This window comes from Necator americanus, chromosome III, assembly GCF_031761385.1.
Source record: "Necator americanus strain Aroian chromosome III, whole genome shotgun sequence".
NCBI lineage: Eukaryota > Metazoa > Nematoda > Chromadorea > Rhabditida > Ancylostomatidae > Necator > Necator americanus.
This window is the reverse complement of record NC_087373.1, coordinates 4310374-4337748: the sequence shown is the minus strand read 5'-3', so window position 1 is coordinate 4337748 and position 27375 is coordinate 4310374. Positions and strand designations below refer to the sequence as shown.

General features: G+C 42.9%; 10 protein-coding genes across 13 annotated transcripts; 8 read left to right on the top strand and 2 right to left on the bottom strand.

The window, feature by feature from the left end:
* Positions 1–795: 795 nt before the first annotated feature.
* Positions 796–7854, bottom strand: RB195_008591 (uncharacterized protein; the record flags this gene model as incomplete). Of its 2 annotated transcripts, none has more annotated exons than XM_013439587.2 (18): positions 796–826; positions 904–969; positions 1029–1143; positions 1242–1360; positions 1760–1861; positions 1986–2121; positions 2371–2525; positions 2591–2664; positions 2722–2846; positions 3243–3373; positions 3481–3709; positions 3776–3900; positions 3954–4065; positions 4414–4497; positions 4862–4983; positions 5040–5179; positions 6306–6433; positions 7839–7854. In XM_013439587.2, 18 exons carry the CDS (start codon positions 7852–7854, stop codon positions 796–798), a joined length of 2010 nt encoding a protein of 669 aa, XP_013295041.2. The 2 variants fall into 2 exon arrangements, with proteins under 2 accessions (XP_013295041.2, XP_064046306.1); XM_064195161.1 differs by lacking the exon at positions 7839–7854 and adding an exon at positions 7134–7218.
* Positions 7855–8700: 846 nt separating this feature from the next.
* RB195_008590 (uncharacterized protein) lies at positions 8701–10885 on the bottom strand (the record flags this gene model as incomplete). Its single annotated transcript, XM_013439586.2, has 7 exons — positions 8701–8838; positions 8932–9026; positions 9494–9579; positions 9669–9821; positions 9909–10080; positions 10284–10343; positions 10822–10885. 7 exons carry the CDS (start codon positions 10883–10885, stop codon positions 8701–8703), a joined length of 768 nt encoding a protein of 255 aa, XP_013295040.2.
* Positions 10886–19152: 8267 nt separating this feature from the next.
* On the top strand, positions 19153–20583 carry RB195_008589 (uncharacterized protein; the record flags this gene model as incomplete). Its single annotated transcript, XM_064195160.1, has 2 exons — positions 19153–19372; positions 20135–20583. 2 exons carry the CDS (start codon positions 19153–19155, stop codon positions 20581–20583), a joined length of 669 nt encoding a protein of 222 aa, XP_064046304.1.
* Positions 20233–20583, top strand: RB195_008588 (uncharacterized protein; the record flags this gene model as incomplete). The annotated part of the gene is made up of 1 exon (XM_064195159.1): positions 20233–20583. One exon carries the CDS (start codon positions 20233–20235, stop codon positions 20581–20583), a length of 351 nt encoding a protein of 116 aa, XP_064046305.1.
* Positions 20584–20647: 64 nt separating this feature from the next.
* On the top strand, positions 20648–22057 carry RB195_008586 (uncharacterized protein; the record flags this gene model as incomplete). 2 transcript variants are annotated; one of them, XM_064195157.1, is made up of 3 exons in its annotated part: positions 20825–21096; positions 21211–21492; positions 21679–22057. In XM_064195157.1, 3 exons carry the CDS (start codon positions 20825–20827, stop codon positions 22055–22057), a joined length of 933 nt encoding a protein of 310 aa, XP_064046301.1. The 2 variants fall into 2 exon arrangements, with proteins under 2 accessions (XP_064046303.1, XP_064046301.1); XM_064195156.1 differs by lacking the exons at positions 21211–21492; positions 21679–22057 and having other exon boundaries at positions 20648–21181.
* RB195_008587 (uncharacterized protein) lies at positions 21287–21496 on the top strand (the record flags this gene model as incomplete). The annotated part of the gene is made up of 1 exon (XM_064195158.1): positions 21287–21496. One exon carries the CDS (start codon positions 21287–21289, stop codon positions 21494–21496), a length of 210 nt encoding a protein of 69 aa, XP_064046302.1.
* Positions 22058–22133: 76 nt separating the features above from the next.
* Positions 22134–22955, top strand: RB195_008585 (uncharacterized protein; the record flags this gene model as incomplete). The annotated part of the gene is made up of 2 exons (XM_064195155.1): positions 22134–22336; positions 22793–22955. 2 exons carry the CDS (start codon positions 22134–22136, stop codon positions 22953–22955), a joined length of 366 nt encoding a protein of 121 aa, XP_064046300.1.
* Positions 22956–23898: 943 nt separating this feature from the next.
* On the top strand, positions 23899–24627 carry RB195_008584 (uncharacterized protein; the record flags this gene model as incomplete). Its single annotated transcript, XM_064195154.1, has 1 exon — positions 23899–24627. The coding sequence occupies one exon, from the start codon at positions 23899–23901 to the stop codon at positions 24625–24627; it is 729 nt and encodes a 242-aa protein (XP_064046299.1).
* A 531-nt stretch (positions 24628–25158) lies between these two features.
* On the top strand, positions 25159–25419 carry RB195_008583 (uncharacterized protein; the record flags this gene model as incomplete). Its single annotated transcript, XM_064195153.1, has 1 exon — positions 25159–25419. The coding sequence occupies one exon, from the start codon at positions 25159–25161 to the stop codon at positions 25417–25419; it is 261 nt and encodes an 86-aa protein (XP_064046298.1).
* Positions 25420–25742: 323 nt separating this feature from the next.
* RB195_008582 (uncharacterized protein) lies at positions 25743–26802 on the top strand (the record flags this gene model as incomplete). 2 transcript variants are annotated; one of them, XM_064195152.1, is made up of 2 exons in its annotated part: positions 25743–25931; positions 26005–26802. In XM_064195152.1, the coding sequence occupies 2 exons, from the start codon at positions 25743–25745 to the stop codon at positions 26800–26802; spliced, it is 987 nt and encodes a 328-aa protein (XP_064046296.1). The 2 variants fall into 2 exon arrangements, with proteins under 2 accessions (XP_064046296.1, XP_064046297.1); XM_064195151.1 differs by lacking the exon at positions 25743–25931 and having other exon boundaries at positions 25984–26802.
* Between the last annotated feature and the right edge of the window lie 573 nt (positions 26803–27375).

The window sequence follows — 27375 nt, the reverse complement described above, 5'->3', positions numbered from 1 at the left end:
GAGCGATTATATCATTGAGAAAAAAAAAAACTTCCGTAGGTGTTGAAACTGAAGTTCCGGAAGGGCAGTTTTACTGCATTCAACAATTGGAAAAGTAGCAGTTATTAGGAAATGTGATTATTTCATTTTTATTATTTTTCCCAAATGAAAACTTATAAAAGCATCTGCCATAGCAATCGATCTATGCCAGAGAAATCGGGAGAAACACCGAGTCGAGCAGTGAACAAAGTCACTTGTGACTTACCATTTCCGAGCTGATAATTTCTACAATCAAAAGTACTGAAAATACTGGTATATTCTAGATACTGCATATGATTGCTGCTAAGTATAATTTAAAACGACAAGAACTTTATAGTTTAGGAAGTGTATTTATCAAAGCATCATTTTTCATATGATGAAAAATCGAGGGAAAAAAAATCACAGCAGCGCACAACGAAAAGGACCTCCGGATCACGAATAATCGATGACATTTTAGTGCTCAATAATTTCTGCCGAATATATTCAACCGAATTAAAATGACGCATAAGCGGCGAAGATTGGCACTGATGCGATTGGCACAACAAAACTGCCCAATTGATCGGAGAGGTGTTACAGAGATGAACTACGGACTTCCGTCGTGTACGTGTCGCGGTAGCTCGGTTGAACATGTTCGAAGGCGATTATACATTGAGATGAGGAGACACTTCAAATAAGTAGGAAAACAGCATCACTAGCAATCGTATTCAACATGCCAAGATTCAAGTACAGTCGAACATGGTCAAAAATGCAATCATTTTGTATACGGATCGAAATAATTCATCCGAAAACATCGGAACCTGGGTTGGTCCTGGAACAGTTGCTAATTTCACGAGAAATCAAAAACGAATTCCTTTGTTATCGATTAGAAAAGTCTAACATACTCACTCAACCGTGTCATCTGAATAGCTCACGGAACCAGCATACACCGGATTGTCAAATAGTCGAGGAGCCCTGAAAATTCGAATATTTCTCAAGATTTTCGTTTGGAATTGAATGATTTTTGTACGAACCTTCTGTAAACAGCAACAGCAATAGCTGCTATAAGCATTATTGATAATATGAATATGATAATTACAGATGTGTGCAATTGCGACTTAAGCGGCGCAATGAAATCTTCGTTTGGTGCTGAAATGAAACTCGAAATTTCAAGGGAAAAACTTCTAAATCAAGGAGTTGAGCATCTTCAGATAGTTAGAGAGGTGGTTTTCTCGTGAGAGACTCACCAGCTGAGAAAAGAATCCGGAAGCCGTCGTAGGATACGTCGTGGTCAGTTTTGAATACTAAGGACAACGTCTCATTCTCGTTGTGGATGAGGTATGGGAATCGTTTCTTCCCGTAAAACCTGGAACGGTAAAACGTGAAATTTATTTGGATCCAATACTAACTCCGCCTCCCATGCCATAAAAATGCATTGTCAAGAGTTTTCACATTGATAGGAACCAGTGAATCAAATAAAATTGCCGCTATGGTTTATGTGCAGCCTCCAGCACTTATGTCTGCTCAAATGACCGCAACGCGCAGTCGATTGGAACACGGCAGGGTGCAGAATGTATCTGAGATAGGGGAAGCACAAGTTTCTGGAAACGCGACGTTGTCTGCCACATAAACATAAGTGCTGGAGATTGTAGGAGCGCTCTCAGAAGCACAACTGAGTGGAAAGTTAAGTATCCACGAATTTTTCTTTGCAATTAATAAGAGAACGATATAAATAGAATCTTTGCCCCCTTCTTCCGTAACTCACACATCCATATGCCTTCCAGTGGTGTTGATTCCGTCAAAAAGAGCTAACACATCATTGTAGGGCTCGGTGTAGAAGTCGGTAATGTTCAACACCACGTGATGGCTAAAAAAAATTATTTGCTCAAAAATTTACATTACGTACGCAAAAAATTAATTTAAAAAATCTAAAGCGAGAAATATATTACAGGAGTAACTCATTTCAAGTAATCAATTAAAAGGTAGCAAACCCTGTTGGAGCGACAATCCTATAAACACATTCCAAATCACCACAGTACGGTAATGGGTACGCAGGTGATGTCAACTCTCTCCAATCACCAACAACAGCCTCGTGTATTCGTGGCGACAATTCATCGCAGAAACAATCTAGAAAGAAAGAGCAAACAATCATCTTCCAGTGGAGACTATGTAAACCAACTACGATTCATATGTCCACCAATAAAAGAAGAGTCAAGCCCCGCCCTCTTTCCTGACTTCTTACTCCAAAAATAAAGGTTACACATTTTTGACATTCTTGAATACTAGGAATCGACTCCAAAATACATCCATAGATCAACATAGTCGGAAGCACTTCATCTATTGTTGTAAACACTTAGTTAAAAAAAATAAACTCACCTTCTGAGCCCATCCACTTCACCAAGAATGACGCTACCTGAGAATCTAACGAGTAATTAGCCGGAAAAGCTCTTTGATAGAGTACTGTCGTCGGCTCCGTATGCTCATTACGTTTCCAGTGTCTCTTCAACTCTTTCCCAGTGATTGTCGTGAACCTATGAAGTGATAAAATAAAGATAGAATGATGTGAAGTTCAAAAAGTCGCCTTCTAGAGCGATACCGTCGCACGTCGCTTCCAGTTGTTACCGTAAGTGAATCGAATTCTGACGAAAAATTGAACATAGCCGTAAATTGCTAAAATATAGTGAAATAAGTAGAAATTTGACAGATGTGAAAACTATAAAAGCTTACCAGCTGATCGTAAAAGTACGGTATCTCCCATTTACAGTACACTACTGTACAATGACCGGGGACGTCCATTTGCAGACTTCCGCTAGTTCGCATAATCTTTACACCTTTATGCGGGCAAATGCATTCTAAAACCAAAGAGTCATATGTGACTTGAATGGTTTTGTGAGATTCACCAATTACAGAATTGAGCTAGAAAACAAAAGTCAAAACCTCCTGAAACTCGGTGGAATGTGCGAGAGCGGATGCGCCAGAGGCGACGCGGTGGAGCTAGCGGTTGGAATCGAGACCCTTCGATCCCAACCACTAAGCTAGACCGTTCCGCTTCGACCGTAGCCGCTTACACAGAGAAGCACCGAGCTTCAGATCCTTTTGACCCGATCATATATGTCAATGTTATTCAAGAAATACCCTAAAATGTCTCATGTGGTGATTCTTAAAAAGTCTGCCATGTATTTCCTTCGCTCCTTTTCTCATGCATTTATCCATTATTATCCAGCAGAAAAAAAAAGAGAAACACATACCTGTAGGCATCTGGACAGAAATAACACTCATATTGTAACCGTGGCGAGATACTGTTCGATCGGTGACAAACTCGGTCTCCATGACGTCCCCCGACATGACAATTTTCACGTCCTCGTGGGTCCCATTAAGTCTGCAAAAAATACAATCAGCACAATAATAGAATCCTTGCATTTTGGGAACTTTTATTAAACCTGCAAAGTAATTGTGTTGCTATTGGTCACCTCCAGTAACACATACCTCTCCGTGAACAAACCATCCGTTGAGAAATCCACATAATCGTGCTTGTCCGTGTTCAGAAAATGTACGGTAACGACAAATGTCAACGTTTTGTCATCATGCATAGACGTATTATGCAAAAACTTCGTTTTGCACCGGAAATTCGAACAGTATAGATCTGGGAATCCTGGCGATGTTACATATGTAGGCGTGTCTCCAACGATCAGATCAGTTTTGTTGCAGAAACACGCTGAATGAGGAGCAAAACAGCAGATGAAGAAAATAAATAAATAAATAAATAAATGAGCAAACTCACGATCTTCCACGAATTCCTTGTAGCTTATATCGAAGCTGGTTGTCTCGTAAACGTTTGACCTTGTTAACAAAATATCGACGCTGTCAGTAGGTGAGACCAAATGCGTGCCAGTCACAGATATCCTCCTAATCAATAGATCAATAATGACAATGAGACTGTGCGTTGAAAATGGTCTCACCTAGTGAACTTCTCTTCTTCACCCTTCTGATCAAAAACTATGCCTTTTAAACTGTTGAAAACCAACAACAGCCTGTGACCAGCGACTGATGGAAGAATCCGGAAAGGGCAGCCTGCGGAAAAGAAGAGTTGTTATGGAAAAAAAAATAGAATGAGGTGTTTGCAGGTTTGATTGTTGGTTTAAACTCTGTGGCAAGTTGTGAACAAGTTGTCACTGTAGGTAATGGTAATTAATGCTGCTTGAATGAACCAATCACAAGAACTCTTCCAATCCCTCTTCCTCTCACAACGCTTAAATCTCAAAAATACTGTAGTAATTGTTCGTCAGCGGATGTACAGGCCTTTCTCATCAAATTCTTAATGAGGAAAATTTACTAATTAAGCGAAAATTTGTGTTGAGCTCTACAGGAATGTCGAACGACTTGTCCTAATCACAGTATGGTGATCAAACTGGTGCGTACTTATTTGTCCCGGCCGTTCGAATGATGGAATTCGCTTGAAGGATGATGAAGCCAACAAGAGTGGATATGGACACGTCTTGACATCTGGAATAGAAAAAATGCTGAGCACACGTTGCTGTTTACATTTAACCGATGACTGATGTCCGTCACATTCGTATTCGTATCCATGTATAGCAGGGTCGACAACATGAAGCACGGTACTTTTGCGTAGGTGGCTGTGGTCGAAGAGGCGCGGTGGACAGCGGTTGAAATCGAGTTGGGACCATCGCGAACTACAGCAAAGATGGTGTCAGCAAAAGTCCTTTCTGAATTCTAACCTCTACGCTCAGTCGCAACGCTTCGAGCACAGCCGTTTACGCAAATGCAACGTCTTTCATGTCATTTTGACCCGACTGTAAATAATTTCGTAGTTATGACATCAAAAATGACGTAAAACTTTCTTGTTCACCTGAGTCGACACGATCGAAGCTGAACGTAAACGAAGCGGTACTGAAGTATCTTTTGTGAGAATAGGAGTAGATTCGGAAACCAACACCCAGAGCAGCAGTAAAAACGTAATTCTCATGAGTTCTAAACTGGACAACGTCCGAAAAGGAAATAATTGATGCGAAACAAAACGAACGTACCTTCTGACTTCGGCGCAGTGCAAAAGCTCTATTTCTGTGTCGTTGACGGTGAAATATTGATAAATTCGGACAATATCGTTTCCGGAGAGCAAAATTGACTGAAGCGTCAACGCTAAGCTCGTGTTGTGTCCGGGTTCTATCTGAAAACGTCTGCGTTCACCAGCAATTCTATCCGCTCACGCGTTTCGCACATAGTTTCACGAAAATCCGCGCAGTTCCTTTGCAGGTTCCAAACCGAAATCTTTGTAGGATATGAACCGAAAAGCAGTTTAAAATGTGGTAAATGTCTGGTTACTTGTCACGTCCGAACTGAAATAGCCGCAATAGTTAAGGGAAATGGTGGACACTTAACCACGCTCTTCTTTCTGGAAGTGATTAACTAAGTCAGTCGGTTCCCTAAAACTAAAGCGTTAGTCCTGAAGGATCTATGACATGGAGACTAAAGACTTCCAGAAATAAGAGCGCAGCACAGTGCTCGCTCCTTCAGCTACCTTAGCACGTACTTCCACTCAAAAATCACAATTACAATACAATTTGCCCAAAATTTTTTATAACGAGTGAAAAGGTCTCTGAAAAGTGAAAAGGGGAAATGTAGTTGGACGGAGAGGGGCGGGGGCACTCATTGGCGCCCTTATTTCTGGACGTTCTATATTATTCGTTCTATATTCTTTTTACTCATAGTAACTTTGACTTATATGTCGTTCCTCTAAGACTATTTCTTAGGTCTTAGGGCTCCGACTGACTTAGTTATTTACTTCGTGAAATAACTAAGTAACTAGAAATAAGGGAGCCAATGAGTGCCCCCCCCCCCCCCCCCCACCAACACCCTCCTCTAACTACGTTTTACCCGGATCTGAAGAGCAAAACGGTGTTGTGATTGGCTACCGAGCAAAGCCCTGCCCTTCCCATCCGACCTCAACAAAGACTCAGCGATCGGTTGCGCAGAGAATCTGGTATCATTGAGTAACTATACAACACTCAATTTCAACATCTCTGACAGATGACGTTAGCCAGGGACAAAAAACGACAGCAGTTAAGCTCCCCGCAGAGTTCACTGCCGCGCGGGCGGCACCTCCCTCGAAACTCTGTGGGCAGCCTTGGGTCTGTTGTCCTCAAATGTGAAAAAGAATGGACTTCTTTTGGGGACCTACCAATACAGCATACAGGACTAAGAGATTAGTTTGAGAAGATTGCAAAAAAGAGTAGATAGAAAGAGATAAAAAAAAAGAGTAGAAAGAGTAGATAGAAAAAGTAGATTGAAATTACTTCGAAAACGCAATGTTGATAATCGCAATAGTTCATTGCAGGTTTCTTGATTTCTGCATAGTCGTACTCTTCTCCATATATCTGTTTCGGACAATCACATGTCGATGTTCTACGATTATCTGTATCATCTGAAAAAAAAGACAAACAATGAATGGATTAAAGCTGTCAATATGTATATATTATCTTCCTATACTTTGCCCCAACGCCAAACGCCAATCTGAACGCGAACAGCGGCCGCAGAGGCACAACCATAAACGTCTGCAACGTATTCTGCGAGAAGAAAACTGGTGATGTTATTAATGCGTGAACACTACAATAATTTCACAATCACCAGACCTACTGTCAGATATCTTGCACGGAAGTTTAACACGTTAGCGAAAACAGCGCGGTGGGACCTTTATCGCTTACGCAGTTGCACCAACCTTCAAGTCGTTTTGACCCCATTGTATAACTTGTTCACATACAATGGAAAACAACGGGGACGAGGTTCAGGGAAGGTGAGGATTTGTAGTTATATTCTACCGTAAAAGTTCAATCCGAACGATTTGGAACGGAGGGTAACTATTAAAACTATGGATTACTTTCCCAAAGAGTTGTTTCGACATTTATACGAACACGAGAGTTTCAGTAGCAGACCATAACCTTCCAGATTTGCATCGTTTCCAGATTAGCTGCAGAGCACGTACCAATCTTTTAATAACTTTAAGTTTTTCGTAGACGTCTAAAATCAGGTCAGTTCCAGCTTCTTTCATACATGTGAGTTCAATGAATAAATATGTTCATGGTTATCAATTAATATCAATAGTTATATAAAGCATAAGCACTTACCGTAGTCCTCGTAAGTAGATGAAATTTTTGGGAAAAATACATGCAGTAAAAAAGAAATAAGGTGGAGTTTCCAGGAAAACATCATTGTACGGGACCATACGAATGAGAATAGGACTAGCAATAGTGGGAAAGGCCGATGTTTTTGTGGAAACTCCGATATCGTCTAATATAAACACACGCACATCATAAAGCGTTTGGCTCATTGTTTCTATTGCTATCAATCATCTAATAACTGCCAGTAGGTACTGTACTATGATACACTTATTACCTTAAGGTACAAAATCCTCTATTAATATGCTTTAAAGTGGAAGAAGGTCATGTTCTACTCGTAACTCCTTTGATAACTCCAGAAATAGAGTGCCACAGACCTCAAAAATGAGAATAATAATTCAGGCACAACATTTTCGACGTAATCTCTCTCTGCATCTCGAAAACTCTTTGCTGATTGTCACACCTCTTCTGCAAACCAATGTGGCAAGGACAAGGATTTTTTTTTTCAAATGATTGCGACTTCAGCAGTTTTTTCGAGAAAGAAAACCTTCTAAAGAATGCCCTAAAACTCGTCCTCTAAACCTCAAAAAAGCATAACAGTTCCTAATTGACTTTGTGTTCTACAGTTGATCCAATAGATTCAGTCGACAATACCTCACTCATAACTGAGGATTTCCACTACGTATTAAGATCTCTCGAGTGTTCCCAACTTACGTGAATTTAGGTGCATCCGTAGAATCCACTTTTTTGTTATATATCAGGGCCATTGCAGCTACATCATCATAGCACACGACCACATCAGAAAGCACCAAAATTCGACCTCAATCCACGTCCATTTCGTCTCAAATGTTGGGTTTTGTACAGGATAAGCCACAAAAAAAAGTTGTTTGCCTTCAATGTGACCGAGCACATCTTGAAATATTCGTAAGAAGCTCGATAAAGGACTATCTGAGAAAGCAAAGCAAGGTTAGAACACCACATATAAGACGCACCGAAGGGGTTCGGCTTCCTTCAGAGTACGACACCAATATCAAAAGGATGCTAGTTTTCCTTGGACTGCCTTTGTTAGAATGAGCAGTTGTGATGAAGTACTGGGAACGTGAACTTCCAAATATGGTATTGTTCACAACTAGAAATGTTTACAACTTGACGGCAGAACGTGTGTGGACGTATTAGTAGGGTCCTCGATTCCAACCACTATTTCAACCGCGCCGCTTCAAGCGCAACCGCTTACGCAACTGCACCGTGCTTCATATCGTTTAAACCAGAATATATTGGTATAGGGTGAAACGGCTTGAGGCAGAATATGTCTCAGGTTCCTGTTATCCTCAAAAAAAAATTGAGTAACACATTTTACCCAAAAGATATGATATATTTATGCGACCTCATCGCGAATAGGAATGTGACTATCTGTCCAACACCTATACATAAACAAATCGAAATGACAAGCAAAACTTAAAATTTAGAAAGTGATTATCAGAACCCGGAATGCGAAGTATTGACTACAGTATTGTTACAGTAATAGCAATGTATTCTAAATAAAGAGTTTTTACAACATGTAGTAAGACAATTGTAATTAGTAATACGGAGTTACTATAGGAAGTGAGCCAAAGAACGCGTCTAATTGTTCTCTCATTCGGCTGACCTCCTCCTTGTCCGTAACCCGCTGCATGTTAGTGTCATGCGTTCCCATCGTTAAACCGTTTCGAACAGCCTAGACAAATTAAAATACATAATTTAAAAAGGAAAATTAAAATTGACACCATCAAACAACATTCGGAAGGGAAATTGAAAAAAGGAACAATACCTTCGGCTCTACAGGAACAGAGGCAGATCCATGGAACCACGAGCAACCCGTATCAGATAGTAGGGTTGGCAAAGTCTTGGAATTCACTCCAGAACCTAAAGAGATACGATGAATTAGTTAAGACAAAAATGACAGTAATTTGATTGAAGACACATGAAAAATGGAGAGAAAAAACTCTGTAGCAGATCCTCGTTTCATAAGTTTCCTCAACAATGAGGGTGAAGTTACACACTAAAGCGACATTTTTTTGACAAAATTTCAAAGAGCGAATTAGTCCAACCTTCTTAGAATCACAGCCGCGTGGAAGACGTGACGAACTGCGGGAAATAATTCTTGTTAAAATGTATTGCACCCACAAAAAGTAAGTAAATCTGATCATTTCACAGAATCTTCTACCAAGTTTTCTAGCCTTGCTTAACAAATAAAAATGTTCCGGACAATGAAAATTAAGATAATCCCAATCAACCTGCTATGTCATAGGTAACCCCATAAAGCTCTTGAGTACAACAAGCATTTTCTAGATTGCATTGATAATAATAAAGAGAAGACCATTTGGACGAACCGACGAGAATGTTTATTTTGTTGTCAGCTTCCTGGCGAATTTTCTTCAATCGCGTCAAACCATCCATAGCGGTCGGAGCCTGGCCACTAAAATAAAAACTGAGTAATTGAAAACAGTGAATAAAGGTATCTGTATTTCTCCCACCTTACCAGTTTATAGTTATAAACGAACATACCTAGTCAAAATCGTCTTAAAACCCAAACTTATTGCTTCTTTAACGGCTCTCTTCCAATCTTCGATAAGATCAAATGCTCGGTGCAAAGTGCAAGGAGCAGGGAGAGCGCTTTGTATTAGACGTTTGCAACGAACGGTATCCAGAGCTCCATCACTAGAAGAACTGTCTGTTCATCGAATCCGAGAATTAATCAAAAAATCAACATGAAAAATCATTGTCTCTATTCGAATATGGACAAACCTCCCGATAATACCAAAAACAAATCCTGCAACTCCGATTTGTTTCATGGAACGCAGATCTTCTTGCATCACACAGAACTCGTCGTCACTGTATATAAAATCGCCGCAACGAGGTCTGAGCATCACAAACAAGGGCATATCGGGAAACGCTGCGCGGATACGCCGGACCAATCCTGTGTAATATAGAAAATTATGCAAAATCACCGGCAAGGTATAGAATCTCGCTATTGTATACGCAGAAAAATCAGAATCAGCTTTTGAAACTAGATGATTGAGACAAATGATAGATGAGTGCCTCCGAAGCCATCAAAAATGTACAGGATGTACTATATTTCAGTTTATTAAATTGATAGATCAATAAATTCTATGAACTTACCGATAGAAGGTGTTAGGCCACCCAATGAGAGAGCACTGCAGACCTCGAGCTGGTTTGCCCCTGAAGAATGACAGCACACCGTAAGTAACCATAAAACACATTAATAACGAAATTGAGGTAACAGCGTGCAAGCGCTCATCATAGAGACACACAAGAAACCTGACCACTAACCAAACCACATTCCAGCCAAGAATCTATGGTGGATGCGGATGCGCACTATTGGATGCGTAGCTACAAACAAAGTGGTTTCATCATTTTTTTCTAATCCTCGCAACCGAAAATCATCTTTAGGCGCACACATTCGCATGAATGTGGTGATAGCGAGTAGCTTCGAACCAGAGAATACGGTCAAAGGACTGTTCTACCGCTTAGATGCTTAAGATAGAACTGTTTAATAGAGACACGCGGAGGTGGGATGCCGATACCAGGATTATGATCCTGGATTATAAATTAGGTACGTTATAAGTAAGAACATAAAGTTAGGCTAATGCATGTTTTAGGTCAGAATTTAAAGGTGGCCTAGAAGCGTTATACTGACCTCCGTTCACTGCATTTGCTGCGGATTCGAATGAATCGACGCAGATCTCCAGGCGACCAGCCATGCTGAAATGTCGAATAGATTTCAACACAATACACAAACAAATAACAATAGTTTTTTATACACAGCAACGAGCAAAAAAAAAAACGGCATCAGTTCTGAAGAAAGGAACACGGGATTTGATACTAGCATGCACTTCACACAACAGCTGCACTCTTCGCTGAAATTTCTGTTTGCCGGCACGACCGCAGTGTGTGTTCGATTGGAGCAAGGCAGGTAATAAATGGGATCTATTAGAGGTAGGAAAAGTTTGTGAAGAGCGCATCGCAGTCGCAGGGCAAACATAGCAGACTGTATGTAGGACACCGATACGTTTGACTCTCTGAATCCTATTTCGAGAAATTTACAAATAGTCAAAAAAGATTCAACATCTCAAAGCAAATGAATGCTAAATCATAGGGACATTTACATGAATGAATGTGTACTGTATGTCCGTAAATATTTACAACAAACTACTCTTGTTGTCATTAGTAACGCGATATCAGCCGCTCGCGCCACAAACGAAGCCCACAAACGCCGGGCAGAAATTTACACTCCAAATACGGAACTTATGCGAGTCATCAATTTGCGTGAACTGAGCAAATTATTCACATCAGCTGCAGACAACAATTGATCACTTTGGTCCCCGAAAATGTACAGTAACTTCTACGATGGTGTGAAGAAAAGTTATTCTGACGATAACTCGTTTTGGATGAAAGAGAGAAGACTTAATAAGAGTGGACCAGAAAGCGCCAAATGCTAAGAGTATTAATAGTGATATACAAGTAATGAACTCTGAGTTATTACTGGGAAATGCATCGCATCTCTTTAGCATTACCACAACTACATCTAAGTAAATGAACTGTTGACTACTTGTACCTTCCAATTCTTCCCACCTCGATGAAAGAACGTGAAATGAGAATGAATATAATGAAGTGATGATTATAAAGAAGCATAACGAAGTGTTAAAAAAATAACCTAAAACAATAGGACTTTCTTAGGAGTACTAGAGTCGAAATCACTTCTAAATCGCTATTTTCGTCGATCTCTTCAATATTAATCGACGTTTTTATTTTCTTCCTGGATTTCTCGTCTGCTTCAAACGTTTCGTAATAGGAAATACTCTACGCTTTAATCTTAAGTAAAGCAGGAATTAAGGTATTTTTCTTGATCCGTGCAGTAGCAAAAAAAAAACGTTTTCGTTAAAAAAATAATGAAGTTTCACCTAAATCTCGTCGACATCACAAGAAAACATAAATAAACTTCCCAATGTCGAGGTTTCAAGAAGATATGACTTGGAGATATTTGCTATTCGTGTTTTTTCTGTAGTGAAAAAATAAAAAGGAAAGGTTAGGAGTAGGTGAAAGTGAAAGAAGGTGAGTAGTGAGTAGTCCCCCTCGATAACTGATACACATACTTTAACCTAAACTATTTCTACATCACTATCTATAGGTGACGCGTTCTTTGCAGTGGTGCATGAAAAACCGCGCACTAATAACTTGCAGAGAACATGGATTATATAGCTGGGGCGTCGCGACACGTGATAACCACACGCACACGCACAGTCCAGCACGGTAGGCACGTGAATGGTCAGCAGATGAGAAAAAGTCGGAAGAACAGCATTTCCTTATATTCGGACAGAAATACTAACTATTTATGGTAATAATAATAAATAGTAATCACAGAGATGGCAATTTACAATAGTAGGAGTGATTAGGAGGATACATAAATGGAAGAACTACAAAAGATTGAAAATTAGGAAAAAGACGCAAAGTGCCTCGATACTTCGTTGTTCGTGGTGTTTTAAGATATATGGTCCGTGAAAACACAGTTGTTGTTCTCCAGAAAACAACCTATTTATCATGTTTTATGTTGTTGTTCTCTTTGTTTTCATGTTTTATCGTTCTCCTTCTTTTCGTTTTTGTATAACAATAACGTAACCAAGAAGAACTTGAAGATCAGATGAACCCTCTAGGAAATCTGGATTTCTGGAAGTCTTTTTTTTTCGTTCCAAACTGAACAACTAGCAGCATTTTACGTTTTAATGTATCCACGTACCTTTGTTATCCTTACTTACTTTACTCATTGCAAGAATCAAATCCAGAGAAATGAACGTGAAATTGTTAAAGAGAAAAGTTTCAGAATCTTCTATAGCTGTATAAACATTAAAAAAAAAGAAGAAACAGTTCATAAATGAAATGTGAACTTAATAATTATCCCACAGGAATATTTAAAAAGAGGAAATATATTTAAAATGTAACGTAATCACAACTCTATTCAGTCCATTTTAACTGTAATTCAACTGCAATTCATATACAGAATTCACCATAGAATAACGAACTCTATCCACAGAAACCTGTCTTTCGTTATGGAATCCCTTCAATTATTCCTGCTTTGCTAACTTCATGTCATTTAATGGATCCAGTCATAAGCGACATAATTATTAAACAAATGTAGCGCCGTAGAATCAACTATTAACCATAAATATGAGCTTCATTAGAAATATTTGGCTTAAGATGAAGGGTTAGGACAAGTCGTTATCTTAGAATGAAGCATGAGGTGAATAAAATGGTTAGGAAATGAAGTGACACATAGTAGCATGCAGGATTCTAGCTCGGTTAGGAAAAAAGACAGTTAATATAGAGCAAGTAGAATATAAATGAAAAATAGACGAATAATTACGAAAGAATTAAACTAAGCCAATTAAATTCAAGTGATTAAAAGACCGAGATTAAACTTACAAACGAAGGTAATATTTCTTGAAGTAAGTAATCAAACCAATCGAGGCCCTAAGGCCTAAGCATTAGGGCCTCGATTGGTTTGATTACTTACTTCGAGATTTAGGGCATTAGTATTAGAGGATACTTACAGGTAAACTTAAGTTACTAAGAGAAAAAAGTAAGTTAGAGTGTCGGGAAATAAGGGCGAGTGCCCCCCCCCCCCTCCCCTCCCCTCCAACTACACTTTTCCCAACGAAAAATCCCAAAGCATCCAAAAACCTTCAAAAGTATCAGTAGTAAAAGTGTGCGATTTTGTCGGCATGAGACAATAAACGGGATCCAGCGAGGATCCAGCGGTAACCGTACAGTAACGGACACGAACATACGTATGACAAGCGAATGACATCTATAACGCCTATATAAAAGCGGTCAGAATCAGCGAAGAAAGCAGAACGTAGTTCACGTGAAACGCATCGCAGTTCGCTGCAAAAATCGGTGTTGTTCTTCTGCTCCTCCGAAACTGCATCCAGAAATGACTGAAGAAATTATTTCCGAAACGCTGCAAGTGCAACGCAACGTCAGCAGAATTGACTTTGTTCACGTGCATGACGGTCATTCATCACGTGACGCACACGCGCACCCCCACCGACTCTTCGAACTACCAATGGACAGATTCGCAGCAGCTGAAAACATTGAAGTGGATTTGTTCAACAATAACAGAACAGGTCCTAATGACTGATAATGGACGGCTGATAAGGCCGATAACAGCTTTCTGCAACTGCAGACTTAGAGAGCGTCACAGGAAAAGTTGTGGAACTAGATTTTTGAACAGTTCCTTCAAAGGGAAGAAGGCAGCGCTCACGATAAAATTCGTTTTTGTTTTCAATTGCAAATCTTCCCTACGAGTCTATTAGTAAGCGACGATACTATGAAGAAGAAAGCGAAGTATTTAAAAAAAAAAACTCAAATTGATGGGATTATTTAACACTTTCTTTTCTCAGATAAGTAATAAATGGAGTGGGCGTAGCCAAGTCGGTAGGAGGGTCCACTGTGTCTCCACGATCGATCGTAGGCTCGACTCCGCCCCAGTGCCAACCAAGCCTTCGGGTTCGATAGATTGGTACCAGACTTGTGCCGGAACATAAAAACATTGACTTGAGGCAGCTCGGCTAGCCTCCGCAAGTCATTGAACAGGCCAGTTACACGCTCGTTAACCTCAAACGATTCTAATTTGAAGTGAACGTGGTGGCGCGGGTCCCAAGCGGATTGATTAGCGCAGGACACTTTGTCATTTCTCCTATAAGTAATGAATAACAATATTTCAACAATAATTCTCAATTTTCTCTTCCTATCCGAGACATAGGTGATCAAGATAGTTAGGGTTCACAAATTGCGTCGCGGATCACTCATCAATCCAAAACTTTTGGTCTCTGGCAATGGGCGTATTGCAAGCACGCATGCAACCACGCGTGCAAGCACACATGCAACCACACAGCATCCTGCTGCCATATTGATCGATATGATGATGCATTCATTGGAGGATGTTGTTCCCGTCCCTCGTTATCCAGGACTCGTCACAAAAGACGACGATGCTCTAAAAAGCTCCTACTTTCAAATTTTGAATCTGATGCATCCATTAAACAGTGTTTGGCCTCTTCTCATCATCGTATGTACACTTACAAAGCTCTCGATCTTGCTGTTTTCCTCCGAGGACCATCATTCTCACTGAATTAGCTACAGATGAATCCATTAAATGCTGCATAGTACGAAATTGACGATGTTGGGAAATTTCCATGAAAAGAATTGCTGTTGTAGATTACTATTATGAGCGTTCTCACGTTCAATCCCCTTAAATGCTCTGAAAAACGGGAGATGGCCTTTCTGTACGAATTTTCCTACGAGGCACACTATGATGTCAGCCGTTTTGTACGCGAGCCGCCGAACAACCTATCTATTGGTTTTACTAGAATAGGCCGCTGGGGAAATCTCACTGATCGCTGCAGACGCGGTGCGTGTAGGATAGCGCGTTTTAAGGTGTCTCGTAGGAGAATTCGTACATGTTCCCCAAGTCATTTTTGGAGCAAATAGGGGAAATTGAGCGTGAACACCTTCGTAATCTACACCCTTAACCTTATCCTTTTGTGGAGAGATCGTCATCGTCTGTTGTCAATTCCGTGGTATGCTGCTTTTAATCTAATTCTTCTAGCTACCTGATGATGTTTCTAGCAGACGTGTTAGATGGTAATCTAGAATTTTCTACTGATCTGGTTGGTTTCTTTTGCAGTTGCCTGCGAACAGGTGATAAATAAAGTAGATAAATTATGAGCCTTGACGGGTTTCTCGCAGTAATTCAGCCGAAGCACAGCTTTTTTTCCGTATGAGCCTGCTGCATCAGTGTTAAGTTTCATTTTGCCTGGAACATCGTTGCTAAGTATTCCAGCAAATTAAGAGATTCCTTCTGCTGAACAGCAGATGAGGAAAACGGCCCTCTTTGAGACTCTTGTGATAGTCTAGACAGGGTCATCTCTCTCCTTTTATTTCATTATGATGTTGTTCACGTGTGGGCAACTTATCTTTTCGCTATGCGATCCCGAAATCTAGGCGTTCAGTAGCCGGCCAATTAGACAATGTCCATTGTGCTTAATACGAATATTTCATAGATTTATTTCTTCTCGGCAGCTGTGTTTGATTAGCTTCTATTCTCTAGCTGCAGCGCATGGGCTGTTGATTTCGTTTTTTTTTTTTTTTTTTTTGATGCTGTGTTAGTACATTTTCGTCAGGAACTCATCCCGGATGCGATTGTTTGTCGAAAATGAAAGCTTTGGCTTTCCCGTAAGTGATATGTTGCTGTGTTAAAATTATGAGTTGTGGTTGTGTCAGTTCCTTTTTCACTCTATCTCTTTATTTATTTATTTATTTATTTATTTATTGTCTCACTTATCGGCTTGTTCACTCATTTATCCCCTTTCTTATTCGTTCACCTTCAATCCCATCTACTCATCTCGTTCTTCATCCTTTCACTGCAGTCGTTCGTTACTTCATCCAGTTATCCAACTAATCCGTCCATCGCCTCCTGTCATCTATTCAGTCGTTTTCGCTACACCTTTCGATCACAATTTTCGATCACAGTGTTCCTCTTCTTGATAACAATTGCCCTATTTTCAGCTTAAATGTAGCGTATCACGATTTATATCACGGTACCCACAGCGAAAGCGTAGAGTTCAGATAGTAGATTGCGGATCCCAGTGTTGTTCCGCATATTCTTCTCTGATCGTTGTAAAAAACTGTGTGGGAAAGCTTTAGTCCCTGCGAGCCACGTTAGAACGCGCCTCTATTCTTACCCCAGCAGCTTATTCAATGGTTTCGTTTGAAGGTGACTGGTAAGAAGACATCATTGATCTTCGACTGCTCGCACGTGGATGCGGCGCGTGCACAAAGGTGACGCGTTGCAAATGATTTCGTTAGGGAGAACAGCGTCTTACACGCTATTTTTTTTTAAACGATTAGGAAAAGTGAGCACAACCATGCTTGAGGAAGTTGGGTGAAGTAAAAGAACAAATCAACAAAATGAATTGGGGCAAGAAAGGCCAAATTCCGCAGGGAAACACTGCGGGGCTTGGGTCAATATTGACATGCTAATATGCTCCTGTTGTGAGTTACTGACTTAAACGGCTGGTGGATGTCATGATCTAACCCGGCTTGTCCGCATCTTCGCCGATGCGAGTCATCCTTGAACATATCTGAGCCCATATTTTTCGATCTTCCGCTAGAATTCGCACAGAATTTATTTTTTCTTCGCTGTTCAATATTCTGCGAAACTTTACGACTCGCCTGAACTGCTTGTCGATCCCACGTTTCTTAAGGTCTCTCCTTACCAGTTCGTTCCAGAACTTTGTTTTACATCTCCTTCAGTCTGTTAGCACCTTTAAGGCAGCTTGGGACAGTGTGATCCGGTGGTCTCCTTATAACGTGACAAAGAAAGCGAAGACGGTATATCTAGAGGCTAGGGCAAGATGTTGCTGTTTTCTTCGCGTCATTCGCCCGCACACCTCGTCCATATCTAAGTTTTTCGTTATGGCACACTATAGTTCAAAAGTAGACAGACATTTTCACCTTCCTTTCGATGAACTCGAGCTTTTCCATCACCGTTGATCGCGTTGCCCAAGTCTCCATCGTGATAGAGCGAATTGCGGTAGGTAGATTCACAGCTTGACTCCATTGGTGATTATGGTCGACCACAGGGACATCGTTAAGGAGGTGGGTGCAGAATTGATCATAGCATATCTTTGCTGAATATCTCTCTCGTAGCTGCCATCGTTGCCGAAATAACAGAAGTTGTCTACAAGGTCAGTACGTTGTCCGTCCACCCTGATTCCCGTTGTGGTTCTCGAGGACACCCATTTGCTTGCATTTATCAGAGCGGAGTCGCAGTCATTAGGCTGCAGCTAATTCTGATACAAGGTTGAGAACATGTTGCATCCTCGCGCTGCTTGAAGCGAAAATCACTACATCATCGGTGTTCTCGAGATCGACAAAGGGATGTGCAGATGGTGCTAAAACGACATCGCTGGGACATTGCTCAACTGTTCTTTGCATGATATCATCGACGGTAGAGTTGAAAGAAAAAGTCCTTTGTCCTGCTGCAGCCCTTTGACTCACTCCATTTTCCACTTTGAACGATGAACTGAATCTAGCTGGTGTTCGAACAGCAGCAGTTTTTCTGTCTATTCGTGTCCTCGAAGGCGAATGAACTCTGCTGGAATGTCATAGGCGCTAAGCGCGTTGAAAAAAGGCTCGGTGAGGAGAGTCGATATCGGCTTCGAATTCTAATAAGGCTAACTGCGTAGGCCTCGAGAGCTATTGCCAAAGTTCAATCACTCTCCTAACAGTGAACACCTGGACAATCAGATAAGCCGACCCAAGATAATCTGTTCCAGGACCTTCTACATTACACGCAGTAGCTGTTGTAACAGGAGGAACACTGGACTTGCGGCAGGCTCAGTCGCGGCCAGTCGCAAGTAGGAGGTTTTCTTTGTGTCTGTCCATACTTGGCTTCAATTCTGATCAATTTTAATGCCTGATTTTCGCAATGGTCCGATGAATTTGACTCAGAACACTACTGGTAGATCTGAAAGTATGCTTGTGTTAAGTTAGATCTGCAAGCAGAAATCCCTGTGGCGCTCTCGAAATCTTAATTGTGCCAAAATTACGTTGTGGCGTGCGTTAAACCCAAGAACTGCTCGAAATCATGCATTGTTAGCGGATGAAGGAAAATGTAACTGTCTACTATGTTACGTCCCCGATTTAATAATCACGGCTTGCATTCGAATTAAAGGCATCACTTCACGAATCTGAGGCGGTACGGATTTCAGGTGGAGTATTCGTATACGGGATTGTAGATTATGGAGAGGTGGGTGATCCCGTCCATTTCTTCCTGATTGCCGTTAAAAAACGTCCCAGAAGATACGGCTTCGGGCGTTCTGACGCACTATTTTCTACAAGGAGTTCGACTGGAGCGCACCAGCCTTGTGCACGCGCCACAAGCCTTTAAAGTCAGCACACAAGAGAATTGATGGTGTTGGAATCTTTCCATGAAAAGATCGAGAAAATTGGATTTGGAGTGAAGATCACAAGTTTAAGTCGATCACGCTCAATTGCCCTGAAAAATGGCGTAAAAACGGCTCTGACGATCGAATTTCTCTGCGGGGAACTTGATCAGGGTCACGATCGCGTCTGCCATCGAGCAGAAAGTCAATGGGTGCTGGCGCTGGCAAACGAGGCGCGTCACAGAGGTAGCACGTTTCTATGTGCGTAGTAGAGGAAATCGAGTTTCAAGAACGTCAATTTCGTAGTATTCTGCTTTTGTGCGTGGAATGTCTTAGTGTCTGGCCTGGCCCCTACGCTCACTCTCTAATATGCTATCAGATATTGTGGCATGTAAAACGGGTTATCTTGAAGAATATTAAAGGAATTAAAGGATAAAAGAATAAAGTTACTGGCGTATCAATCCACTTGGGATGCCCCAACGTGTCCTACTGTGATTCGTAATCGTTGGGGTTTTGGAGCGCGTGTTGCCCTATACAATGATTTGCGGGGACCCGCTCGATGATCAAGTCAGTGTTTTTATCTTCCCAGATAAGTCTGGTACGAATTTATCGACACGGAGGAAGGAAAGCCTTAGTTTGCACTAGGGCGGTTTCGAACCATCATCGGTGTGGCTACAACGGACTTCTAACCGACTGCACCACAGCCGTCCTATTAAAGGAATTACCTTAACCAAGTACTTTTTCTCTTCACTAACACATTCTTTTCTCTCTTTGCAACTATTTTTTAAAGTCTTTTCCTATTGCCCTCTTAAATATTCCCTTGTGATTTTTTCCGTATTGGATTCTCTTCTTCTACCTATCTCTCTTCGATAGGAATTAATTATCCGCTGAATGAATGCAATGCAAGAATCCTCGGATAATTGGAAAGCAGAACATTCTCCTGTAGAAGGCTATACGCAGAAATCTCGGGACGTGTGTGCTTTTCGCTTTTTTAATTGCTCCATTCAGACGCTGACCTGCATGCCCTTCTCGGAGCTGCAGAGCGTATCAAATTTCACGTGATTGCTCTGCAGAAGAGCGAGTGCAGAAGGAGCGACGTACGACAGATGAATGACGGCACACTCGTCATTCGTGGAGAGAAGGTTCCGTCGCGAAATGTAGGCGGTGTTGGTTTTGTTGTGCACCCATCTGTCGTCCATCTCGTCGATTCTCACGAGATCCTGTCACCTTATCTGGCCATTCTTCGCCTCCGCCCTCTGCGCCAAAAATCCATCAGTATCATCAACTGCTACTCACCAACATCAGCAGCTGATGAATCAGAATTGTACGCGTTTCACGAGGAGCTGGAGGAAGTACTCCGCAACGAGAAGTCCTTCTACAACACTCAACGCAAAACTAGGAAAGGCCACAGAAGAGGAATACAGGATTGGAAGATTTGGACTTGGGGACCGGAATGAAAATGGCAATCGTCTCGCCGGGCTGTTGCCCTCCGCTCGCCTTTTTCATGGGAACTCTCTTTTCATGAAAAAAGATCATCGTCGGTGGACATGGGAATTGCCCAATGGCGCGACTCGTGCGGAGATTGACCACATACTCACCAACCGGAGGTGGTATCTACTTAACGTCTCAGTACTACCATCCTTTTGTAGTGGTTCTCATCATCGTCTCCTTCGTGCGAAAATACGACTTAGCCACACGATGGAAAAGAACATCTGCTATCGGCAACGAAAGAGAAAACAAGTCGTCTACGACGATTGCGTACTCAAGGACGTCTTGTCCCAAGGTAACTGGCACATCAAGGAGGACCCAAACGTGGACTACGAGATGCTGCTCAGAGGATTACGAGCCTGTGCTGAACGTGCCTCGAAGCCGCGCACGAAAAACTTGGATCGAATTTCGAAGACCACCAAGGAATTGTTGGAAAGAAGAAGGGCTTTGAGGTTTGATCCGAATGCATCGCACATTGAGCGGTTAGTAGCAAACACTAGCTGCAGAAAAGCGTTGCAGGAGGATCTTTTGAAGTACAGGCAGAAGAAGATTCTAGAAGCAGCATAAAGAAGAACGAGTCTAAAGAAGTACCGCAGGGATCTCCGCGAATATAATATTCCGCTAGCAACCTTGCTGAGCGAAGACGGGACTCGCACGTCTTCTCGTCGTGAGATGGAAATCATTACGGAGAGGTTCTACTCGAACCTTTTCCGTCCATTAACTCCTGTGTCAAGCCCGATCATCCCCACTGGTGAAGCTCCACCACGGATTCTCCCTTCGGAAGTACGAGTCGCTATCAAGAGCATGGAACCTGGCACAGCCCCGGACCTGATGTTGTATCAGCAGTCTTTGTTCGGGCTAGTGGCTGTGCACTTCATGTAATCTTAGCAGCGCACATGACATCCTACCCTCAGAAAGAAAGGATCCTAGACCAGTGGAAGACCTCGCGAACCGTTATTATCCATAAGAAAGGAGACCGAGAGGACCTTTGGAACTACCGTCCGATATGCTTGCTAAGCGTGTTATGCAGTGTTCACCAAGATCATCCTCACGCGCATATCTAGGACGCTGGATGAAGCCCAGCCTCAAGAACAAGCTGGATTCCGCCAGGGGTTCAGCTGCTTGGACCACATCCAGACCGTGTCGAGGGTCATAGAGGTTTGTCGGGAATACCGCCTGCCCCTTGTTCTAACCTTCGTCGACTATGAGAAAGCCTTTGACAGCGTAGAAACGAATGCAGTACTGTTAGCGCTGGTCGATCAAGGTGTGGACTCGTCGTATGTGAGGACATTAGCCAATTGCTACGATCAATGCACGACTAGGATACAGCTTTTCCACCGCCTTCTCACCATACCCATTGGAAAGGGGGTACGACAAGTCGATACTATATCGCCGAAGCTGTTCACGGCTGCATTGCAATGGATAATGGGGCATACGTGTTGATGGAAGATTTCTTTCGAACCTTCGTTTCGCGGACGACATCGTTCTCTTTTCGAGCAGTACCAATGAAGCAGAAACGATGCTCAGCGAATTGAACGAAGCAGGGAAGAGAATAGGACTACGAATTAACAGAAAGAAGACACAGTTTATGAAGAACGCCTACTGCGAGGACGGAGGAGTACAACTTGAAGGCTCCCAAATCGTGGAAACTTCGTCATACGTATACCTCGGACGTTCTATGAACATGGAAAACGACTTGAAGGAAGAACTGAATAGAAGAATGTGAGCAGCATGGGCAGCATTCGCAGCCGTCAGGGAAGCTACGGACCAACTGACGGACCAACATCTTCGTGCCCATCTGTTCGACTCGACAGTCCTTCCAGCGCTCTGTTACGCAGCGGAGACGCTCTCAAGGGCTCTGTGGGTAGTAAGTAGCTTCCTAGACCGCGGCCACGTCTAGGAAGCTACTTACTACCCACAGAGCCCTTGAGAGATGTCTCCTGAAGTTTAACCGGCGCACACAACACCTAGCCGGTCTTCGTAGCTCCGACTTAAGAGGAATGTCCCGTTTTCGCGACCCAACGGAATATGTATCGAATGCAAAACATAGATGGGCCGGTCACATCATGCGAAGAATCGACGGTAGTTGGACTAAAAGAACGCTAGAGTGGATCCCAAGGGACGCTAGACGCCCCCGAGGGAGACCGCCAACGAGATGGGGTGACGTGTTCGCTGCAGAGATGGACCAGCTGAGAGCTCAGCTGGATACGTCCCAAAGACCTCGTCAACGTCACTCACGAAGCTTGAGAACATCTTGGATGACAATGGCGAGGGAACGAAACGAGTGGAAGAGATGCTGGGACCCACACGTCCAGTGAAAACGGGCCATCTAAGTAAGTAAGTAATTACTCCGTCCTATAATTAGTTAATCCCGAATAGTTCTTCTAAGAATCCATGCCGAAAACAATGTGGCGGTATCTTCCGCATGGTTATTCATCCTTACTCCACTCGTCGTTTTTTTCCATTTTTTTGCACGATTTTTCTCAAGCGGATTTAAATATTCTCAGACAGGGATGGGTGTAGCGCAGCCAAGTGTAAGAGGTTCAGGTGCGAGTGCACAGTGGATGCCCTGAAACTGCCCTGCGCCCATTAGACCTTTTAATCCCTCAAAATTGCGATAAGTGCCTTGTCTGGAAGGTTGAAAACAATGAATTGACACATCGGTTGATTCTCGTAAGTCATTCTGAGGTTGCACACGCGTTCATAAACCTCAAATGATTCTGGATTGAAGTCGAACGCGTATGCGAATCCCCGTAGGGACTGATCACTGTACTTTGTGACTGCGCACTTTGTGCTTCCTCTAGTTTCCTTTCGTATTCAAATTCCAAAGGCCACTTAATTTTACGTAGTAATTATGACAAAGACATGATAATCGGAAGAAATTCGAGTATGAAATTTCTCCGGAGCACTATTTGCCCCTCCGCCTACGGCGGAACTATCGCTGTGCGAACAGGATGTTGTTCTATTCTCTAAATATTTTATTTAATGTAAACTGAATATTCTTTTATGAACTTTATTCTAACTTCATCGGCTGTATAAGCTCTTGAATATTCTTCTATGACTATTATTATGGGGCCGCGTATACGAGTCTGATTGCTACCTGCACGTGGTGGCCCTGCTTTAACTAAACGCAATCAGGCGTTCGAGTGTACGCATTGGGAACGTACGAGCTATATAACCTGCACTGTTATATGGCGAAAGCTTTCCATACATTGCAAAAAGGTGCTGTCGTCCAGCACACCGCCAAAGCCCATAACCTGAAAGTTTAACTGCCTGAAAGGAGCATGGAATCTTTGGCAACAACCATTCGTTTCGTCACGCTGAACTGCCGAACACTATCGAGTGGACTCCAACAAGCCGCTCCATCCAGACTTCTGCGATATCTCTGTGTGCCTTTTGCTGCACTGCAGGAAACACGCATGAGGGATCGGCCCGTCATCAGCATCGAGAATTACACCATATACTGCGGCGATGCTGATGAGAACAAAGTAGGTGGCTGCGCGATAGCTGTGAGGAACGATTACAAGAACCTGGTGGAGGAATTTGGCTCAACGTCGTCTAGATGCGCCTTTCTACGACTGCGGGATTGCAGAGGACGTAAACTCTGGATCGTAAGTGCTCACGCACCTACGGAAACCGCTGAGGACAACAGTAAGGACGCCTTCTATGATGAACTCAATGCGTTGATGTCTAAAATACCAAGCCAGCAGGTGGTCATTGTCGGAATCGACGCAAATGCGAAGATGGGACTCGAACAGCAATCCGATCTGCTAGGAAAATGGTACTATGCAGCGGAGCGCACGTCGGACAACGGTGACCGTCTGGTCGACTTGTGCGAACAGACGAGCCTCATCATCGCTTCCACGTTTAAGAGGAATCATCGAAACCATCAGCTCACATTACAGTGGTCAACACTTTTAACACCTGAAGAGCAGCGCAAGCGGAAGATGAGGACTCTTAAGCTTCAGCTCGACTATGTTCTGGCGAGGAACATTCCTCAGTCAGATATTTGAAAGATATCCCATCCGATCTGACCACCGTCCAGTTCTTCTCAGCTTCAAGATACGATTCCACAAGAGAAACCGAGGAGTTCCTCCTCAACCGAAAATCGACAAGGCAGGTCTGAAAGACGATGAATGCAGAACAAAATTCCGCCAACGTGTGTCTATTCATGTTGGAGTACGGACCAGGAAGAAGCTAAGCGATGCGGATTCCTTCACAAAGTGCATCCAGGACGTTGCAAGGGAAACGCTCCCGGTTCTACTGCCGCGGAAGAAGTTTGCCTTTTCATCTGCGGAAACAAAATCCACATACAATTCTGTATGTGTCGCGCGTAGCACTGGTGACTTCAACCAGTGCTACGCGCGACACATACAGAATTGTACGAATTCAACCAGGAAAAGCGTCTTAGAAGGAAGCTGCGTCGTCAACTGCAACAGGACCGCGATAACGAGTGGACGTCAAGAGCGATGGAGTTTGAGAAGGCGTGAGAGGACAAGAACCCGCGGAAAGTCTGCGCTCTACTAAAACAGTATAGCGGCAAAATGAAAAGATGTTTTCCCGTCCTCAACACTGCTAATGGGGTAGCTGTCCTTCCAATTTGGAATGAGCACTTCAAGACTATGCTGAACCGGCTAGCGCATTCAGCTCCTGAACTCGAACACGTTCATAGACCGATATATGCGGTTAACGAGGAGCCACCGACCGAGTCGGAGGTCCTGGTCTGTATTCAAAAAATGAAGAATGGAAAATCTGGTGGAGCCGCCGGAATTAGCGCAGAAATGCTAAAATATCTTCCTCCGTGATTTTTCCGTCTGGGATTCGTGAGATGACAAAGATCATCCGTTCAATATGGATAGACGAAAGGATACCTGATTCGTGGAGACACGCTATCATAATCCCCCTCCACAAGAAGTTATCCGTCATGGATCCCAGAAATTATCGAGGAATCTCTTTGCTGCGTGTTATGTACAAGGTACTGGAGCGCATTATCCTGGACCGAATCCTTAAACATCGCGAAGTAACAACGCGCGACGAGCAAGCTGGCTTTCGTCCTGGCCGATCTACGATTGACCAGGTGTTCATCGTCAGGAGAGTGATCGAAATCTGGTAGCGGTATTCGAAGCCAATGCAACTAGCGTTTCTGGACTTTGAAGCCGCGTTCGACTCTCCTCACCGAGGCTGTCTTCTCAACGCGCTTCGCGCCGATGGAGTACCAGGAAAGTTTGTTCGCTTGCTTGATGACATGAATCAACGAACAACTGCTGCAGTTCGAACACCAGGTGGATGTACAACACCGTTTGAAGTGGTAACTGGAGTAAGACAAGGGGCAAGGACCCTTCCTGTTCAATTTCGCCATTGACCACATTATGCGAAAAACAGTTGACCAGTGTCCTGCCGACATTGTCTTAGCACCATCAGGGTGCCCCTTGGCTGACCTCGAGTACGCCGACGATGTTGTTATATTCGCGGAAAGCAGTACGAAACTTCAACATGTTATTAACCTTGTATCGAAGCTGGCTGCAGCCTATGGACTACGCCTACACCCTGATAAATACAAGCAGATGTGGATCTCTTCGAGACCTCGAACGGGAATCAGGGTGGACGGACAACCGATAGAACTTGTCGATGAGTTCTGTTACCTGGGCTGTACGCTGAAGAACAACAGCAGCTACGAGAGAGATATTCAGCAAAGATGCGCTAAGGCTACTTCTGCATTTAACTACTTAACGAAATGCCTGTGGTCGACTCCCATCACCAACGAAGTCAAGCTACGAGTCTACCTATCCGCAATTCGCCCCATCATGATGTACGGATCGGAGACTTGGGCAGCACCATCAATGGTTATGGAGAGGCTTGACTGCACGGAACGAAAGCTGCTTAGACGGCTACTTGGCTACTTTTGGCCTAGGGTATGTCACAATGAAGATCTTTACGCAGAAATTGATGTGGTATACCGGCGAATGACACGTGGAAGACATCAACATCTTGCACCGCCATCGAAAGTGGCTAAAGTAAATCGTCTTCGCTTCTTTGGTCATATATTAAAGAGACCGACAGATCGCCTTGTCCAACGAGTTCTGAGTAGTTCGTCGGGTTCGAGCGGGAAGAAGCCACCTGGCCGAAAACGAAAGTTCCGGACTGAGGTGGTGAAAGAGGACCTGAGGATACTCGGCGTGGATAGGTAGTTCAGGCGAGACGTAAGGTTTCGCAGAATATGGAATAGCGACGAATGGATTGATTCTGTGCAAGCTCTCGCAGAAGATCGAGAAGGTTGGGCAGAGCTGTGTTCAAGGACGGCACACCTCGGCGAAGATGCGGGTAATCGCGTCAGGCGATTACCCGCATCTTCGCCGAGGTGTGCCGTCCTTGAATATCTTTGTATCTTCGCCAGCATACATAGACATTCATTTTCGGAAATTATGTGAATTTTGAAGCAACACGGTAAGAAAACGAGCGCGGATGAAATGAAGGATGGCACCCTTAATGAGTTTACTTTCACCAGTACTCGGCTAGCGAGGGTTCCTATTCGACGAAGCTGGGAAAAACCATGTAAAAATTCGTTTTTTCTTGTCAACTCTTCCTCTTTGAGGTTATTCTAGAAGTTGGGTAGCTATAAATCACTTAAATTAGTTATCTTTTCTAAATGAAATATTTCTAGAAATTTTGATATGTAGGTGTCGACACTCGCTCTGTATGCGTATGTATGTCTTCTTGCGTTTATCTCTTATCGGCTGTCTTTCTTTTCGTCCATTCCTCAA